The sequence below is a fragment of the Panthera pardus genome, unplaced genomic scaffold (genome assembly GCF_024362965.1).
Source record: "Panthera pardus isolate Hobbes unplaced genomic scaffold, ASM2436296v1 HiC_scaffold_12, whole genome shotgun sequence".
In the NCBI taxonomy this organism is placed as follows: domain Eukaryota; kingdom Metazoa; phylum Chordata; class Mammalia; order Carnivora; family Felidae; genus Panthera; species Panthera pardus.
Genome location: NW_026526677.1, coordinates 48,882,985 through 48,901,569, shown reverse-complemented (window position 1 = coordinate 48,901,569; position 18,585 = coordinate 48,882,985). Strand labels below are relative to the sequence as shown.

Sequence of the window (18,585 nt, the reverse complement as noted above, 5' to 3'; positions counted from 1 at the left end):
ATAGCTGCTGTTTTCTTTTTCTGGAACTCCAGTTAACTGAGATGTTGGACTTCCTAATTATAATTTTGTTTCTTAGGTTCACTGAAGTATAATTTACATATAACAAAATTTCCATATTTTCAGCATATAGGCTGATCGATTAATTTTGGTCACTGTACACATCTGTGTAGTCACCACCACAATTAAGACAGAATAGTTCCCTCATCCTAAAAAGTTTGCTTATGCCCTTCCATCGTTCTTGACCACTGGTCCCAAGAAACCATTGATCTGTTTTCTGTCACTGCAGTTTTGCCTTTTGTAGAATTTTCTATAAATTAAATCATATAATGTGTAGTTGCTCTTACCTGCCTCCCCATACCTCTGTCAGTTATACTGAGAAATAACTGACATACATCACTGCATAAGCTGAAGGTATACAGCCTAGTGCATTTGCTAAGTGATATAAGAGGGCAATGAGCAAGATAATAAGAAGTGCTGTCATGAAGAACTCATATGCTTTCACCTATCTAGATGTGAGAAAAAAGATGCTTGCTCCCTCCCTTGGTCTCAGTTAAGCTTTCTGTTTCAGAGACAATGGGGCTCCAAATGTCTTCCTCATCTATCTGCCAAAAGGAGTATGAAATAAAAAGACTAATAGTAAAATAGTAAACAAATATATCATTTGCTGCAAAGATTTAAAATGTAAGCTCAACCTGGTCACCAGCTTTTCCAGATGCTGCTTGGACAGAATTAATTGAAATTATTCAATAGATCTTTTCTTTAAGAAGCCGATTAGAGCAATCAAAAACAACCACCAGAGTGTGTATGTGGGGGGTAGGATCAGGGGGATGGAAAGTTGCAGCTAATGGGTATGGAGTTTTTTTTGGAGTGATAAAATGTTCTAGAATTGATTGTGGCAATTACACAAATCTGTGAATATACTAAAAACTATTGAACTATACATTTTAAATAAATGAAAAATTATGTAGTGAATTAAAAGAGCTGATCAAATTATTAATAGACTAAAAAACCAAACCAAAACAAAACCCATATACCAACTTGGCCTCTTAAAAACTGAGAATAAACTGACAGTTGATGGGGTGGGGGTGGGAGGAAGGGGAGGGTGGGTGATGGGCATTGAGGAGGGCACCTGTTGGGATGAGCACTGGGTGTTGTATGGAAACCAATTTGACAATAAATTTCAAATTAAGAAAAAATAATAAATGAATACAAACTAAAAAAAAAAAAAAAAAAAAAAAGAAGACTTAGTTCCAGTTTTGGTTCCTAAAAACATTTCCACCTTTCCTTCCAATAGGTACCTGAGGCCAATCATTCCAAGGAAGCTCACTGTTCTGACACATATGTTTGATATGCCAGAACCCATTCATTTTGTGGTGCAGATGAAACAAAGCTGGAAATGTCAGTCCTGCTTTTCCTAGGCCAATTTAGCAAAGCCAGTGCCAGGCAATTCTCAAGCCCAATCCTGATTAAGGCCCCCATTAGGGAGTTTATATCTTATGTGCATGAGATGAAGGCAGGAGGGAGCCTAAAGCATTCACACCTCCCCCACTCCCCTGCTCCTGCTGGGTTGGACTGGATTATATACCTGTGTTTCTGTCTGGTCCTTTGATTAGCCCTGAGTAGGTCACTGAGTAGAACCGAGCCAGGGTTCTCAACCTCATAGGCTTGCCTGATTGGGCCCGGATTCTTTCTCTAGGGGCTGGCTCTACCTTCTATATTCCTAGGCACAAGCTAAAGTCCTCTCAAACTGGGAAGACCATCTGTTGCATTTCAGGCTCTGCCATTACCTAGAGATTTTTGCTGTTTACCATAGGTCAAACCTTTCTGGACAACAAACCCAAGTTTGCTCCTCTTCTTGGGAGATGATAATTTAGAGTGCTGGCCACTTCACATGGGGGCCAGCCTAATAGCCAACTCAGTTATCCTAATTTCAGAAACCAACTAGTTCTCTTCTTTTCTATTACCAGCAATCCACTGCTAAGATTTCAGCAGGTCCATCAGAGTCATGACATGAGGATACCTGGCACAGCACTGCAATGGCTCGATAAATGCTAGTTCTTTTCTTTCCTTCATATCAAGTCAATTTAAGCTTGCTCTACTTACCTGGTGTACACAGTCTAAGAACTGCAGGAATATGGGAGTAAAACCACTACCCTGACAGTTGAGAGTCAAGCTGCTCCGCTGACTAAATTTATGACCAAAAGAGAGCCACTCTTTTTCGACCAACATCCGGAAGCCTTCAAGTGTCCTATAAAAGGGATCACTGAGTAACTGAACCAAGGATGTCACCTAGGGCACAAGCAGGATGGATACTTCATTACTTTCAGTCCTGAAAAAATTTTGTTAGTAAGACAAGCAAAGTCACCTCAACAGCAAATTTGTTCACTAACTGCTCCACGACAGCCAATCAAATTAATTCTGCAAACTTTCCAGCAAAAACTAAAACTCAGATTCATTTTGGCTACATGTTTTCTTTCAGAAATTATGATTTTAATCTTTAGCTGGCCAGTTTGCTGACTGCAGCCCTCTCTTAGGTTAATTAATAAGGCCAGAGTATCAGTTCAAACCGACATCTACTTTTTGACAGGTATAGATTAATGTCTTACTGTAGTTTATATTTATACTTTCCCTTTTCATGTGGAGTGGGTAAAGGAGGAGCTTACTGAAAGCCAGGGAAAGGGCTGATAAAACCCAGGAAGGATGATCCATGTTCTACCCTCTGATCAAGTGCTCCATTTGTATGCTCACATGGTGTATCTCTCATGTGGGAGCCTGATGCCCTGAGCTGAAGCTCCAGGCTATATTGTGCTGGGAAGCTCAGGACTCAGAGCTTTCTCATGGATACTAGGTGTTTTTAACACAGGACTTTCTCTGTCCATAATTACATTAGTCATTATACAAAAGATTCATCTGCAGAACTTAAAAACAACTGAATTTGAATACAAATATAAAACTAAGTATCTGAAAATATGTTTTAAGAGTTTACTTGTGCAGTGATGTCCCAGCCTTCCTCCAAACAGACCAAAACTGAGGAACCATTCTCAAGTACTTCTGATATAACTACAGCCAGCTGCATTATCCTGTGAAGCTAAGAGATAAGAAAGGAGGCCACAATTAGACCAGGCACTTTCTGAGCACCAAGAACACACAGACTCATTATCAACCTTAGATAACAAAAACAAGTTAGGGATAAAGTATTTGGACAAAAGAACCATGTAAGTTTTAAATGCTTTAAGTTCTTTGTCAAAATCAAGATGAAACAATGACATAATTTAAAAGCAGTCACATTTAAAAATAATGTGTTCAAATGATATATCATGAAATAAACTGACCTTACATGATCTCCTCAAAGTAGAAGAGTTATATAATTCCATAGAGTGGAAAAGAGAGATTCTATAAGTGGCCTTACCAAAACAGTTACTGGATGTAAAATTTGCTTTTCTATGATGTAGTCAGTTCTATTTCAGATACTCTTAGTTTTTCTGTAATTAGATAGTGAGGATGGTTGCACAACTCTGTGAATATACTAAAAAGCACTGAACTGTACACTTTACAGGGTTGAATTTTTATGATAAACGAATTTTGTATTTTAAGAAAGACACTCTTGTTTGTACTGTGTATTAAATGGGAAGAAGACTCAGATTTGTGCTCAGCTTTTTAAGCCAAGCCAACTGACTCAAAGTCCCTAATGAACAATTAAGCTGTGAATAGAACATAGAGATTCAAAACCAAATGTATATTGTAGTTTAAAACTATATTTTAAGTATCACTTGATGTAATTTGTAGATGAATCCAACTTTCAACTAACACAAAACAAAATTAACTCCCCCATATTTTAAACAGAGCTAGGCTATTTTAAACCCAGGAACAAGGCACATGTCCTCTCCAGCAATGGGAAGCTCCTCACTGTTCCTTTAACATAGCCTGAATTCTCTTGGGCTTAGCATTTGCTCTAAGTTAACTTTTAAAATGCCAATATCCCAAGTGGGGCAGTATTTTCCACTGTTTTTAGTCATGAACTTCTGGTATGAATCTACTTTGGAGTAAGAAGCAGAACAAAGAATGTACCAGAAGCACAGATAGATAGGTTGAGTGGTGGGAAGTTTGGGGCTGGTGCTCATAGCTTAGGGACAGAAGGGAGTTTTGATCAGCTCCTTCCATGAGTACTCAAAGTATCTAGATTTATAGCTAATTGTATATATGGCTTTTTTTTTTTTTTAATAGTTTAAGTATCTTGAGAATAGTCACTGCCCTGGGTACTCCCATCATTTCTTGGCTTATGGAAAACAACTCTTTTTCCTCCCTAAGAGAGGCAAGAGGCTTGGAGGCAGATGGGAACAGAGATCAGAGGGGCTGGGAACTCCTACAGGGGGCAAAGGAATAATGGGTATAGCATCAATGGTTTAAAAACAAGGCTGAAGGGTATATTGCAGAGATGCTTTGGCCAAATGTCTGCGTCAGTGTCTAAAACATGCATGTCATAAATACCTTTCTTATGTGGTTTGGAAGAAATGTGGGTTATGTGTGCTGGGATACCTATTTCTCCTTAATTTCTCAATAAGAGTTTAATTAAAAACATCCCAAGTTTGACTTAGCTGAAGAAGGGATATGTGTTTTTTTCCTAAACTTTAGGTAGGCTTTGGGGCATCCAATATGACTCTGGTGGATGGTTTGAGGGTGAATCTAAAATCTACAGACAAGGAAAAGGCAGAGACACATGGAAGGTGAGAAAGTAAGAGGGAAAGGCTCTTGGAATCATCTAGAAATCAAATTGTGTCCCTGGATCCTTACTCTGCTGACAAAAGAGCAGAAGTCCTATAAATATTTGTTGATTAAATTTGCTGCATATCAAAAAGTTTCCATCTAACAATAAAGATCTCCTCCTTAGCATCCTGTGAAGATTAAGTTTTCAATTAGAAGAGATTGAAAACCCAGGGATGAAGAATTCTATCCCCTCATCTTCTATATCACATGTTTCCTGGAACTGAAAAACCTTTATGGAGCGTGTACAATAAGGAGAGAATGTCAGGTAATAGGGAAACACAATACTTTTTTCTCAAATATCAATTCTGTATATCCACTTGAACCTCTTTCCTTGAGTTATAAGACACACTGCTCTAGACATTACCTGCGGGAACCACTCAGAATCTCCCAGGGCTTTCAGGAAGGTCACTTCTGAGTCGGTAGGGATGGTGCTTGGAACACAAGCCCTCATCAATTTTTTAAAACTGGCTTTTACTTGTCGGATGTCATGAAATTCAACAGGAACAAACTCACAATTTAAAGCAAATTCTAACTTGAAGTTCTGTGGGTGAAGATGCATAGAATTAGGCATATGAAGTGCTATAGGTAAAAGAGCACTGTTTTTAATGTCAATACTTGATGATGTACAGTTAGTTGAGGCCAAGTTGCTATAGAGGTTGCAGAGGTCAAGAAAGTCAATCCTGTGGCTAATGTGTCAGTGTTACTGGAAAGAGCCATTCAGTAAGGTCTTGTGGTTTGACTTGGCTTGCTGTCATTCTGAGAATTTGGAGAGACTACTGGTAGGCTGGAACCTGCTGGAACTTATAACACCAAATATAAGCCAATTATAAGGCCATGAACCTGGAGTCTAAAGAAGAACCAATGACACGTGGACAGCATGATTAATCCAAAACTAAGTCTTCCAAGATATACACTGTAATGAAAAGGTAATATACTGTTGGTTTCAGAACTCTACAAATTGAAGTTTGTGGACATACACATATTTGTTTCTTATTATGTAAGTAAAACATAGTCATTGTAAAAGTGAAAAAAAGTAGAGATAAACATTGAGAAGGCAATAAAAATCATCATCTCACTGCCCTAACACTATTAACATTGTAGTACTCTTTTAAAGTGAATATACAAAATTTTATATGTAGTAAAATCTGAAAGGCTTTCTGACTTTTAGCTTTGGGACAATATTTTTTTTCACACAATATGACACATTTATCAATATATGTTTATTTGAATACTTTAATCATTTATATCTTTAATCCATATGGAATTTATTCCATGTGTGGTTGCATTTGTAATTTATAAATGCTAAATTGATGGCCCTTTGATCTATTTTGTTTTGGTAATCTTGTTGCTTAGTTCTGAGGATTTAAAAACTCTCAACCTTCTCATGCCAAAAAATGAGTTAGTTTTCTCAGACTCTTTGCACTTTCTTCACATTCTGCCCAAATAACTCTATTATATTATTTTTCTTATTTTTTAATGTTTATTTATCTTAGAGAGAGAGTGTGTTTTTCTATTAGTTTTTTTAAAAACTTATAATAGATAGTTTACTTTCCAGGAGAACCAGGTTCCTTTCAATTTCTCAACTATACATGAGGTAGGTATGCTTATCTTATAAACCAGAAACTATCAACCATAGTGTTGACACACATTAGGTCATAATGAACTTGTTACTAAGTATAAGGTATTAAAGTATATAAACTGAAAAAGGTAAATAAGGGCAATTCAAGTTTATTTAGAATAAGCCACTCTCTACTTCCTTGCGTTTCTATATGTCTCCTTTGTGGGGAGAAGAAAGTATCAGGTTGCAACTAGACGGCACTAGGCTATCCAGAATGTGACACATGTCAGACAGGTAAGGACTACACTCTATAGATACAATTCAATAAATAAAAAGAAAAACTTGAATGGAATATACAAAAATCCTAATTACTACTGTGCCAGGATGGTGGAATTATGTATATATGTATGTATGCATATATATATTAAAGCTTATTTATTTTGAGAGAGAGAGAGAGAGAGAGAGTGAGCAAGTGGAGGAGGGACAGAGGGAAATAGAGGATCTGAATCAGGCTCCATGCTGACAGCAGAGAGCCTGAAGTGGGGCTCGAACTCACAAACTATAAGATCATGATGCTTAACCAACTAAGCCACCCAGGTGCCCCAGTGGAATCGTTTTTAAAATATAATACTTTACTGATAAGAGAGAAAAGGAGAGAGACAAATAGAATGATAGCAAGAAAGAAAGAGAGAAAGAAAGTAAATAAAGGCATGAAGGCAGAAAGAAAGAAAAAGAAAGAAGGAAGGAGGAAGATGGGTGGCGTGTAGGGGGAGGGAAGGGAGGAAGGGAGAAAAAGGAACATGAGTCCCAAGGACTCAGTCTTTCTTACTCATACATACATGATCATCCAGTTAAACTGAGGACTGATGTGCAAAGGCAATGGCAGAGGTGAGAACTGAGGAGACAAACCTTGGAAAGTGATTCAGGTCATGAATAAGTGCTGTGCTGAAGTGTGGAAAGTCTGTGCTCTGGGAAAGACACTGGTGCCAAAGAGGCTGTACAGGCAACCCTGGATTACTGTTGAAAAGTGTTCCAACTATTTTCTGGATATAAAGTTATCTGCTGTATCAGAAGACACATGTGCATACTTAACAATTGAGCACTATACCCAGCAGTTTCATGCCCTCTCCCCTAAAGGTTGTGACTAAGTGATTGCAGCAGTCCTGGCAGTGGGAGGGGAGCTAGCAAAGCCAGCTTGCCATAGAAGAGATGACGCAGTCATTGGCATCTTGAAAACCGAGCATGTGGGATCCTGCTCACAGCCTCTGCTCCACAGTTCAACTGAAGGTCTGTCTCTATTGCCCAGTGCTGACTGAAGCACTGGGCTAAACTTTGAGGGGATTTCTGAATTAACAAATACTTTTATTTCCCACAAACCTATCAGTAGTAATGAAATCTATTTTGTAATGTGTGAATTGCAAAAACAAACCCAAGGAAGTGCTGCTTTTAGAGGCAGAGATTATCTTTACAATTTATAGGACCTGAGCATAGTGAAGCTCTGTAGCACAATCACGTAAAAGTAAGATAGGGGCGCCTGGGTGGCTCAGTCGGTTGAGCGTCCGACTTCAGCTCAGGTCACGATCTCACGATCCGGGAGTTCGAGCCCTGCATCGGGCTCTGGGCTGATGGCTCAGAGCCTGGAGCCTGCTTCCGATTCTGTGTCTCCCTCTCTCTCTGCCCCTCCCCCGTTCATGCTCTGTCTCTCTCTGTCTCAAAAATAAATAAACGTTAAAAAAAAAAAATTAAAAAAAAAAAAAGTAAGAAAAGGGGCGCCTGGGCGGCTCAGTCAGTTAAGTGTCTGAGTCTTCATTTTGGCTCAGGTCATTATTTCATGGTTCGTGAGGTTGGACTCTAGGCTGACAGTGCAGAGCCTGCTTGGGATTCTCTCTCTCTCTCTCTCTCTCTCTCTCTCTCTGCCCCTCCCCTGCTCTCTCTCTCTCTCTCTCTCTCTCAAAATAAATAAACATTTAAAAAACCAAAGTAAGAATAAAGTTGATTAGGGCTTCTAATATTTTGAAATTTCTGATATGCCTTAGGACATGTGTGTCTAACCTTGCAAAGTTAAAAAAAAATTAACTTAGAAAACAATCTTGGCCTTCCCTTGTCTCCATATGCAGGGCCACAGCTTTCTTTTGTTCACTTTTCTACCTTCCTGTAGCTTTCTTTATCAATAGGGATCTATTTTGCCAGGGGCACAGATTTCTATGGAAGCTGAACAAGACAATGGAAAAACACAGCCCGAATAAGCCTTATTTCTTTTTTGTATGTACACTTCCTAAGATTCCTGATGTTTATGCTGATTTTTTCATGATTATGTGTTAAGTATATTTTCGTTGCTAATAAATATGCAGATATGCATATGTATCTCGATATAAGTATATGCAGATATACATACATATGTATGAGCTAAAATTTTTTTTGAGATTGATTATTAACTCCAGATTAAGAATCTATGCTGTAAAATGAAATTTCTAGGAAAGCTGTTTGAGGTAAGTTTTATAGACTGCCTTTGTGTATCCATAAAGTTTCTAAGTGAGAAAAAGAAATCTTACCCTTAGTTGCGACTTTTCACCAAATATATAAAGGGCCGTTTGGCGTTTCAAGAGCTGGTTTTGCAGGTAGGTGCTGTTACTAAAGGAGGCCGAGTGGTCCCTGCCTGCCAGCCGGGCGCCAACATCAATGAAAGATGTTGGAGAGCTGATGAGGCGAGCGCTAGAGCGAAGACTTGCCCAAACACCTTCACAAAAGCCAAAATAATGGAGTGAGATAACCTGATGTGGGAATGCCACTGAATAGGGAAAAAGATGTATGCTCTGTAGGGACAATTTTAGAGGTAATAGCAAGTTAATTCACCTAAGTAATCATGGATCATATCGGTCATTTGTTGTTTACTTTTGCAAATATAAGCATTATTCAATACAGCACTTCCAAATCACACAATCTTAGGGTTGGAGGGAGCTAACAAGTCACCCAAGTCAATCCCATTTTTTGTATTTTGATGTAAAGTCAGTATTTATAAGTAAACGCTGAGATCACAAATAGAAAGAGTGCACGGACACTGGGAAACAAAAAATGCGGGCAGAAGGCAACAATGTGAAAACATGGAGTGACTCAGTTTCTCAGGGTTTCATGAAAGAAGTAGGGAACACTCTTCTGCTTTAGTCAGTCAATGCAATAAGGAATCTAGATTAAGTAATAAATTAGAACTTTACTATACCTACTAAAATCTGAGGCTGGATCTAGAATATTTGTGTGTCATGCCCAAATGACATAATTTTAAATTAGTAAAGATAGATTCTAGTCTTTTTGTCCCAGTATCCGTGAAAAATAGAAGTTATAAATTTAGTAATGCACATTTCACTGATATGTAGGAGGCTTTATTTAAAATTTACAGTCAAAAGCAGATGTCTTCTAAGGGAAAGGCCAAAGCTAAGTTACTAGAAGAATCTCATGTTATAAATGGACCTTCATTATATTAATTAGAAAAATTGCATTTCTACTAAATATCCAATATTCAAACACAAAGGCAAATATTAAGCCTCAAACTTGACCAGCACTGTAGTACCTTCAAAATAACAGAGCCCCTTATAAATGCCCATAGACTACGGCGCTCATGCTGGTGATAGGGTCATTGGCGTATAGGACACTATCACTGCTTGTCTATAGTGGGGTTCCTTCTCTAGACCTAGAAAGACTCTTTGAGAAGCTTTAATATTTGCCAAATCAAGTCATGTTTCTAGGAGACTGAAAGTCACCATAATAATGCCTGTCTCATCTGCTTCTTTCTTTATACGCATTTATAGGGGCAGGAGACCAGTTCCCAAGAAAAGGTTTTGTTTAATGGATTTGTTTTTCAGATTTTTGCTTAACATGAATGAATCTTTCTATATAACTTACAAGCTTGTCTTAGATATTATGGCAAGTGTTTATAAATGGAATCACAGAGCAAATTCAGAATGTGGATAAAAATAAAGGACATAATTTGACAAACAAATGTGAAAAAGGTTACTTGTAACAAATATGCTTCCAGATGAAGATGGTTCAAAGGAGTGACACATTAGGACAGATAATACAGTACCTTGATTATGGATTCTTCCCTTAGTTGAAGATTTGGGGTTTGACTGAATAAAACATTTATCTCTGTACCCATGCACTGGTAAGTAAGATTAAAGACAGAAGGAGGAATGAAATGTAGATAGCAGCAAACATCAGAGCAAATTGAGTAAGAGAAGAATAGGTTATTTAATTTTTGAACTTGAGTTAACATAGGGGGAAAATGTAAATATAATAAAAGTAGAAACTGCAATTAACAAATAAAAAGCTGCACAGTCACACAAAATAGATGAACTGAGCGCCTGTTAAATGAAATTTCAGCACCTGATTATAAGTATTATAAGCACAATGAAATGGACAGCACAGCAGAGCGCCACTAACAAATTATACCAAATGGAACACGCTTTTGAAGATTGTCATTTGGCAAGAAACAAATTTATATAATAAAATTAAGGAATTTAGAAGGGGGTAAATGTTAGGAATGCATTGGCCCTAGTATTTAAGGAGGCTGATTTATTGGCAAATGCTATGTGTTGTACAACACGTTTGTTCTTTGAGCAAGGTTATCACATCAGGAATGAAGCTCCAGTAACCATTTGGAATAACTAAGGGCATATTTTTGCAGTAAAGCATCAAGCATTGCCACACTATCTTCTTTTTTTCTTGTCATTTTGAAATTACATTTATTTTTAATACAGTTATGAGAAACAAAAATTCATGATCCTGTGACAATACCCAATGCCACTAAAAAATACAGCTCGTGATGATTGAAGTCACGACTCCTCCTAAAATCCCTACTTGCACCAAAATGATAGGCAGTATTAGAGATAACACTTTTGTAATTTGAGTAATATTGTTTTTTCCCGACAGAAAAAAAGTGCTTCGTGAGTACAGCAAACTTAGCCTGGTAGTAACAAAAGCGATGAACAGTGGGTTACAGTTAATGACATTATTTCCTGAGCAAAGGAACTGCTCAAGTCAATTAAGGAAAATGACTCTGTATTTATTCAGGATTGAAAACTTTAACAACAGTATTATTAAGCTATATATTGCAAAGCTGCATATGACATAATTTGATAATAGAAAAATCATTAGCAGCATTATTTCATTTCTGTCTCACTTCTCTGGAAGCAGAAAATGAAGGGCAATAATGGCTTTAGTGGCCAAAGGAATTCAGAAAGCTAAGGGTTGTGAAGGTGCTGGCTGACTGCACACAGGGAATTCTATTGCAAAACAGAACAAAGACCATGGGACAACATGGTAAAAGCACAAGGCTTCCTGTGTGCTGCCCACCTGCTCTCCTTTCTGCTAAGGTTTTGAGCTTCCCGATTGGAATATGGGACACTAAATACTTATAGTGAAGTTTTAGTGGTTGGTTCCTGATTCTGAGATACTGTTCCCTGAACATATACCACTTTTGCATGTTAGTCTCTCTACCTGGAACTACTTTTCACATTTCTTTACCTGACAAATTCCTTATCCCTTAAGATCCAGGAACAATGTGAATTCCTAGGAAGTGCATTCTTCACTGTCCCGACTTGTAGAGAGCTCTACTTGAACTGTGATCACATTGCATTGTGATTATTAGCACATTTTATTCTACTAGATTTTGCGATCCAAAGGGTAGGGCCCTAATCATATTTATTCTTGTATCCATGCTGAAAGCCTAATTTATAGGTATTAAACACATTTGTTGATTATTTTCTTTTTGAAAATTGATACATTATGAGCTGTTGTGGTCCTGCTAGTATATCTTCAACTCTGATTATCTGCCCTGATTATTTGCTCTGATTAATAATATAATTATTATTATAGAGGCTCATTAATGAAAAACTGCCAAGTATTTATCACATAGCAGAAAATCAGCAATAAGAAAATGGGCTGTATGGACATGGGGCCAGCAGAGGGCTTTGAGAACTGTAATCCAATGGGGCATTACGCTAGTGCTTTGGTGGTAAGGTCTACTTAGCTTCTTGAGTGTTTCCCAGGTGTCAAATACTTGTTCTGACCATGTACTACTGACTTGGAGTCAGGTTTTTTCCCAAGCTGTAGGGTCCCCCTTAATGGTTTTAGTAATCACTTTACTAGATCAAGTTGGTATTTTCAAAAAAGTGAGATTAGAATTTGAAAATACTATGTGCACTGCATGTGGTATTGATACTGTTTCATGAAACTTTTGTTTTAGTATATATACATTTTGCCCCGTGACAGTATTACCTGATATAATACTTATATACTGTAATATAATATAAAATGTATTTTTAACTATGATCATGATCAAAAAAGTTTGTTAGTTATTGGCCTAGACCTAGAGCATATTTACCTTCTATCTTCTTGCCCTAGGCCTATGTAGAGCAACCTGGCTTAAGGCAATTTAAATGCAAATGTAGACTTTTCTCCTACTTCAGTAGAGTATTAGGCAAGTATAACTAATAACAACAACAATAATCATGGAACTAACGTTTACTGAGTTCCTATTATGAACCAGTTACAAAAGCTAAGTGCTTTACAGATATTTCACTTATTCCTCATACTCTAAAGCTAATACTATTTATTATCTGCACTTTACAGATGAGGACCCTGAGCATTAAGAGGTTTCCTAAATTGCTTAATACCACACATTAAGTGGTAGTGCTATAGTTTGAATTTGAATGTAAGTGTTTTGTCATGTAAGGAACCAAGTGGCTCTGGGGCTGTCCAGCAGGGGCTGGCTGAGGGGATTGCTTCAGGGAAGAAGTGGTGCAGTTCACTCCACTGATGGGAATGCACTGGTGTTCAAAGCACGAGTGTTTCCTGAGCACTGGTATTGTTCCTTCTACTCTGTTCAGGCCAAGGAGGGGAGGAAAGATGCTTGGGTGGGATGTGGGGATGGGTACTGAATTTATCCATGTGTATGAGGTACAAGCTATATTCAGTGAATGCTGTATTGAAATGGACTGAACCAATCCCAGTACCAGTTATGCTGTTATTTGCTATGTGATCTTGGCCAAGTCACTTCATTTCTCAGAGCCTCTTAAAACACATATCCTAGAGATTATTACAAGGATAAAATATTACATGTAGAGAAACTGAAAAGCCACAGAAATGTAAAGGATGGAAAATTAAAAGGCTGCCTCCATGTGGCTACTTATCAAATATACTGAGCTGCTATACTTTTGTTTTTAAGAGGTAGTAGTATTGATTTCCTCATGACATTTTTGTAGTCAACAAAATAATTTATCCAAGTTGTAAGTATATGTATTTTTCCCCATGGGCCTCAAAAATGATTTTAATTCTAAATGAAAAGCAATGTGTTCTATTCACATCCTCACTTTTCCTTCACTGGTTCTTGTGTAAAAAAGGTTGCTTCCCCTGACTTAGGAACTCATCAACATGCACACAGAATGCAAAGTGGTCACCCTGACTGAGAAAAGGGTAAAGGAGAAGGTGGAAGTCAGTCTGAACTCTGGCTTATCAGCAGAGTGAGAAAGGCACACAGTGAAAATAACCTAAGGAAAAAACCAGTACCTAAGACTCTATCATGATGAAAGGAATGAAAAGGTAGTAAAGATACATAGAAGAGAAAAAGGAGAAGGTTAGGAGGAAAATTTAGAACTAGGAGGATCTTTCCATACAGGAAGGATGAGGAATTTCTGGAGAAGTGGTGCCTCACTATCTGGAAAAATGAAGAGACTCTCCTTGAGGGTAGGAAAGAGGAAATGAACTATTTGCAGGGTGTGGAAACATCCACACCTAGTCTGGCCCTGGCCTATGTGAGTGTGTGTCTGCCTGTCATGGTCATGTTAACAGGGAATCTTCTAAGACTTCCCAAATTGCTTGCCCAGTCCATTCTTGGTATTCAATGTGAGGAGGAATGACCCTGTTGGAAGAGACAAAGGAAGCAGCTCTAGGGATCAGAGAAGTTGAAGACACCAGGAAACAGCAGTATCTCATCTTCCAGTTAACCACTGGGACCTTGGAAGATCTGGGAGGCTTTGGCATTGAGGAATTAGGAGATGGAATAAAAGAGTAAGATATATGTTTCTGGATCCTAGTTTAAGATACCAGAATGATGAGTATCTGGTTAGGAGCAAAAAACTATCATGAGGAAACACAGTAAGTTCACAATAATTTTCAGAAGAAAATATTTGGGAAGGGTGTCAGAAATAATAATTATGACCTCATTATGCCCAGAATGGATCAGAAATTAAATGGGAGATTTTGACCCTAAGAGGTAAATACAGCTTTTTAGGTACTTTTGAGAATAGCAAAGAATAAACTCATGATTAGAATGTAACCACAAGTGGGGATCCCCTTGTATAAAAAAGGCTGAGTCTGAGGCCAGTATTAAAAAAGAGAAGATAATGTAGGTGAAACACATTGGTGAATGTCCATGAGCCTTAGGTGCTAACATAGAAGATGAGACCATTTTGCATCTGAAATTTATATTACAAGTCATCTGGCCAAATTGAGGAATAAATAATGTGTCCTTGATGAAGTTGACAAAGGCAAAACTCAAGAGCAGAGCATGGAAAACTGCTGACATGCCTTGCTGACCATACAAACTTGCAGATGCTAAACAAAGCAATAAGGGGAACTGCAATATTGGGCCAAATTTGGATAGGAGCTCTGGGCAACAGAAATACTAGGCAGGAATCTTAGGAGAAAGTCACTGTACTATCTTTTAGTTCAAATTCACCAAGAAAGAAATGAGAAGAACGAGGCCTATATCTTAAACTTTAAAACAATGGTATTTAAAAAATTCCAAAGAAAGCTATATAGGACTATAATGGGTTATATAGCTATAAAGCTATATATGACTGTGTGCCTCCACCCCAATTCATATGTTGAAGTCTTAACGCCCAGCACCTAAGAATGTTGCCTCATTTAGAAATAGGGTTATTGCAGATGTAATTCATTAAGATGAAGTCATACTGGAGGGCGATGGAACCCTAATTCTATATGATCAGTGTCCTTATATGAAGGGAAAATTTGGAGACAGACACAGAGGGAGAACATCATGAAAAGATGAAGGCTGATACCTGGGTGATGCTTCTACAAACTAAGGAAAGCCACAGATGGCTAGTGAGCTACCAAAAACTAGAGGGGAGGCATGGGACAGATTCTGCCTCATTGTCCTTAGAAGGAACCAACCCTGACAACATCTTGATTTTGAACTTCTAGCTTCCAGAAAATGATGAGACAAATGTCGTTGAAGACAACCAGTTTGTGGCACTTTGTTAAGGTAGCCCTAGAAAACTAATACAGTGACCTTTATTTCACTAATTCACAAGATGAGTGAAAAAGGCTGAAAGATATTAGGAAATCCTGTAATTATAGAACATTCTAATGAGGTGGGAAAAAAGTATCTAAAGAACCAATATGACTGCTAGGAGATGTGCATAGTAATCTGGTTTTTCAAAAGGGAAAAAAGTGAATTTTGTAAAATAAAGCCTTCCTGTATGTTGATTCTGAACTAAATTCTAGAATGGATGCTAGTGGATAATTTGTGATTATTTAGGAAAAAGCACTAATTCTTATAATGAGTCATGGTAAACTAACCATATAATCTTTTGTGATATAATTAATACTTGGAAAGACTGGAAAATACCAAATTAAAGAGATTGGCAGAGATTTAGAAATATGGGTCAGGTGAGGTTGAACTGGTATGTATTAATAGATCAATCTCTTTCTTCAGGGAAGCTTCTATATTAGTTTGATGAAGACTTTTGCCCTTAGCTCTGGCTGTTTAATATTTTTAAACAACAAATTACATGACAGCAGAGATCAAACTGATGCATGAGAAGAGGCTTGGGAAAATGTCTAATACAGAGGCAGACAGAATTAGGATCCAAAGTCTAAAACAATAGTCCGTGTAAAACAAGATGGAATTTTGTAGGTATAGTACATAGTAAATTTAGGTTCAAAAACCAACCCTCAAGGCTAGTACTGTATATTGTTAAGAACAATAGCACATGGGAAGAGATTTCAAGTGATCTTAATCATAGTGTGGGTCAACCTAATGATGGGGCCATCCTCATATCTGATGTAATCTTAGGCTGCATGAGTTCAAATCCGTGGAGAGTTCACTGAGTGACAAAGATGGTGAGTGGAATGCAACTGTTCCAATTAGGGATATTTGGAGTTAATGGAAGCTCTCAGAGAGAAAAGATCAGATCAGTTTTTAAATCCGAAGGGCTGGCATGTGGGAGATTAAGATTTAGAATTTTCTGACTGTAGAGGGCAGATTATGCAAAGTTACATAGGGGCAGATTTTTAGATCAATATGAGAAAGAATTTTCTAACAAATATAGAGTTGCTTACAAATGCAAGGGACTACTTTTAGGAAGAAATGAGTTTCCCATTACTGATGATGATCAAGCAGAACTTGGATCATTCACTTGGTAAATTTTCAAGGGGATTCAGCATCACACAGACGTGAGAGAAAAAACCCAAGATTATATAAATCCATTGTAAAATAGGAAGTTTTACAATCAAGATACTTGCTCTGTAATTACCTCTGAAAAGTAAAAGAATCTCACATAATCTCCAGATACCAAAGTGGACCTCCTTTGGGGCTAGAAGAGCAAATACAGGCCTTTCTCTATTTCCTTATGCCAAAAGCTAAAAAGCCCAGAGGGAAAAAAAGAGTAACCTGGATATCATTCTCTTCTGTTCCCTAAACTAGCATTTCAGAGAACAGGAGTAAAAATTACAGGCATTGGGGAAGCACAACTCTTGGAGTCTGGGATTACTTCTCTCTAGCTGCTTATGCTTCGGTGATCAGCCTTTCTACCCTGCAAACCTGAAGCATTGTGGAGTATTCATGGGGCTGACCACTTAGACACGCTCCCCTCACCTCCCACTGCTTCCAAAATCATCAATAGCTAAGATTTCAGCAATTATTATACATTTTGTCCCATGCAGCTAAACTCATCTGCCACAACACCAGTAACAAATTAGACCATTTATTTCGAAAAGGGTAATTAAGAACAATTTGAACCATAATTAGTTGATTTAGAGTATCACTATCTAGAGTAAAGTTTTCTGATTTTAATGTTGTATCAGTGCTCAGTTATAAAATCAATCTTACTAACCTCCTCGAGCAAAGCTATTGGATGGGTTTACATCCAAATGTCCTGGCACTACCTGCTTAAGCACAGTGGACATTCTTGAAGTCCTCCTTTCAGTCCCTGAAAGTCAGCCAAAAAGAAGAACAAAAACCATGTCGTTCAGGTTAACATTACTCAAATGACAAAAAGTTATCTTCATGTGTAGCATGTCTAATTGCTGCCAAACATTGTACTTTTTAAGTACCCAAAGCTTTAATAGAGATAACAAGGCACTGTTACTATTTCCTCAGAGATACACACGTTTGCAAGATTATAGAGAGTTAGGTTTGGCAAGTGCAATCAGAGAATTTAATGATAAATGAAGCAAGGCATGCATGGTGTTACTTTACAAGAAAAGCCACTTTCTGCTTATGTTGAGCTAATTCAAATAGCTGATTAAGCCAAGGAGACCAACTTTTCAAGTCACATGCTCCTGTGTCTAACACATTAGGGTTACCTCTACATGAACCCTTTGGGGTTCCATCACATGATAACTGAAACAGAATATTAGTACAAGTCTTAATGGCTTCATCCACATCTAATGAAAACAAACTGTACTACAAATCATAAAAGGTTGCAGAAATTTCAGGAATTTCAAACTTATACATGATGATTTACTACATAAGCATTTAATAATCAGGTGTTCAACTTATACATTCCACTTTGTAATAATATTTTAAAGTCTATGTAAAATAGATTCTAAGAAAAAAGAGATAACTTTATTTATGTTCCCAGCTCCTATTATTCTTTTAAAAAGAAAATAATTGAATCTCCACATTTGGTTACTGTTACTAGACATTAACAGTGGTATGCTGATTTTTAGGTAAAAGGAGCTAAAGTTATAGTCCCATAGGGTAAAACTTCAAGGGGTCATACTGAAGGAACAGTATAAATAACTGAAGAGACTAACCCAAGGAATGAAGCTTTCATAGTTGTCAAGAAGAAAAGTATTATCAAATCTTACCTGGAGACAGAGCAAGTGCTGGTCTGACAGTAAGGGTGTTATTGCCACTGAGTTTCTGTTGGACAGAAACTGCATTCAGTAAGGCTTGCAAGTATTTTTCTTGTTCTATGCTACTGGAAGATTCTAAAGAGGAGGTAGGAGCTATAAAAGAAAAA

General features: G+C 37.5%; 1 protein-coding gene across 5 annotated transcripts in view; it reads right to left on the bottom strand.

Annotated features, from left to right (window-relative positions):
• The window catches only part of SBF2 (SET binding factor 2), a 479,282-nt gene that overhangs the window by 27,052 nt on the left and 433,645 nt on the right, over window positions 1-18,585 (bottom strand). For 2 of the 5 annotated variants that reach the window (XM_053899995.1, XM_019456278.2), the window contains 7 exons: window positions 18,431-18,571; window positions 17,452-17,547; window positions 10,401-10,475; window positions 8,875-9,059; window positions 5,129-5,305; window positions 2,987-3,088; window positions 2,104-2,289 (listed from right to left, as the gene is read on the bottom strand). In XM_053899995.1, the coding sequence (XP_053755970.1) occupies window positions 2,104-2,289; window positions 2,987-3,088; window positions 5,129-5,305; window positions 8,875-9,059; window positions 10,401-10,475; window positions 17,452-17,547; window positions 18,431-18,571 (962 nt within the window). The remainder of the gene's footprint in view (window positions 1-2,103; window positions 2,290-2,986; window positions 3,089-5,128; window positions 5,306-8,874; window positions 9,060-10,400; window positions 10,476-17,451; window positions 17,548-18,430; window positions 18,572-18,585) is intronic. The other 3 variants (XM_019456281.2, XM_019456279.2, XM_019456280.2) reach the window with 3 other exon arrangements.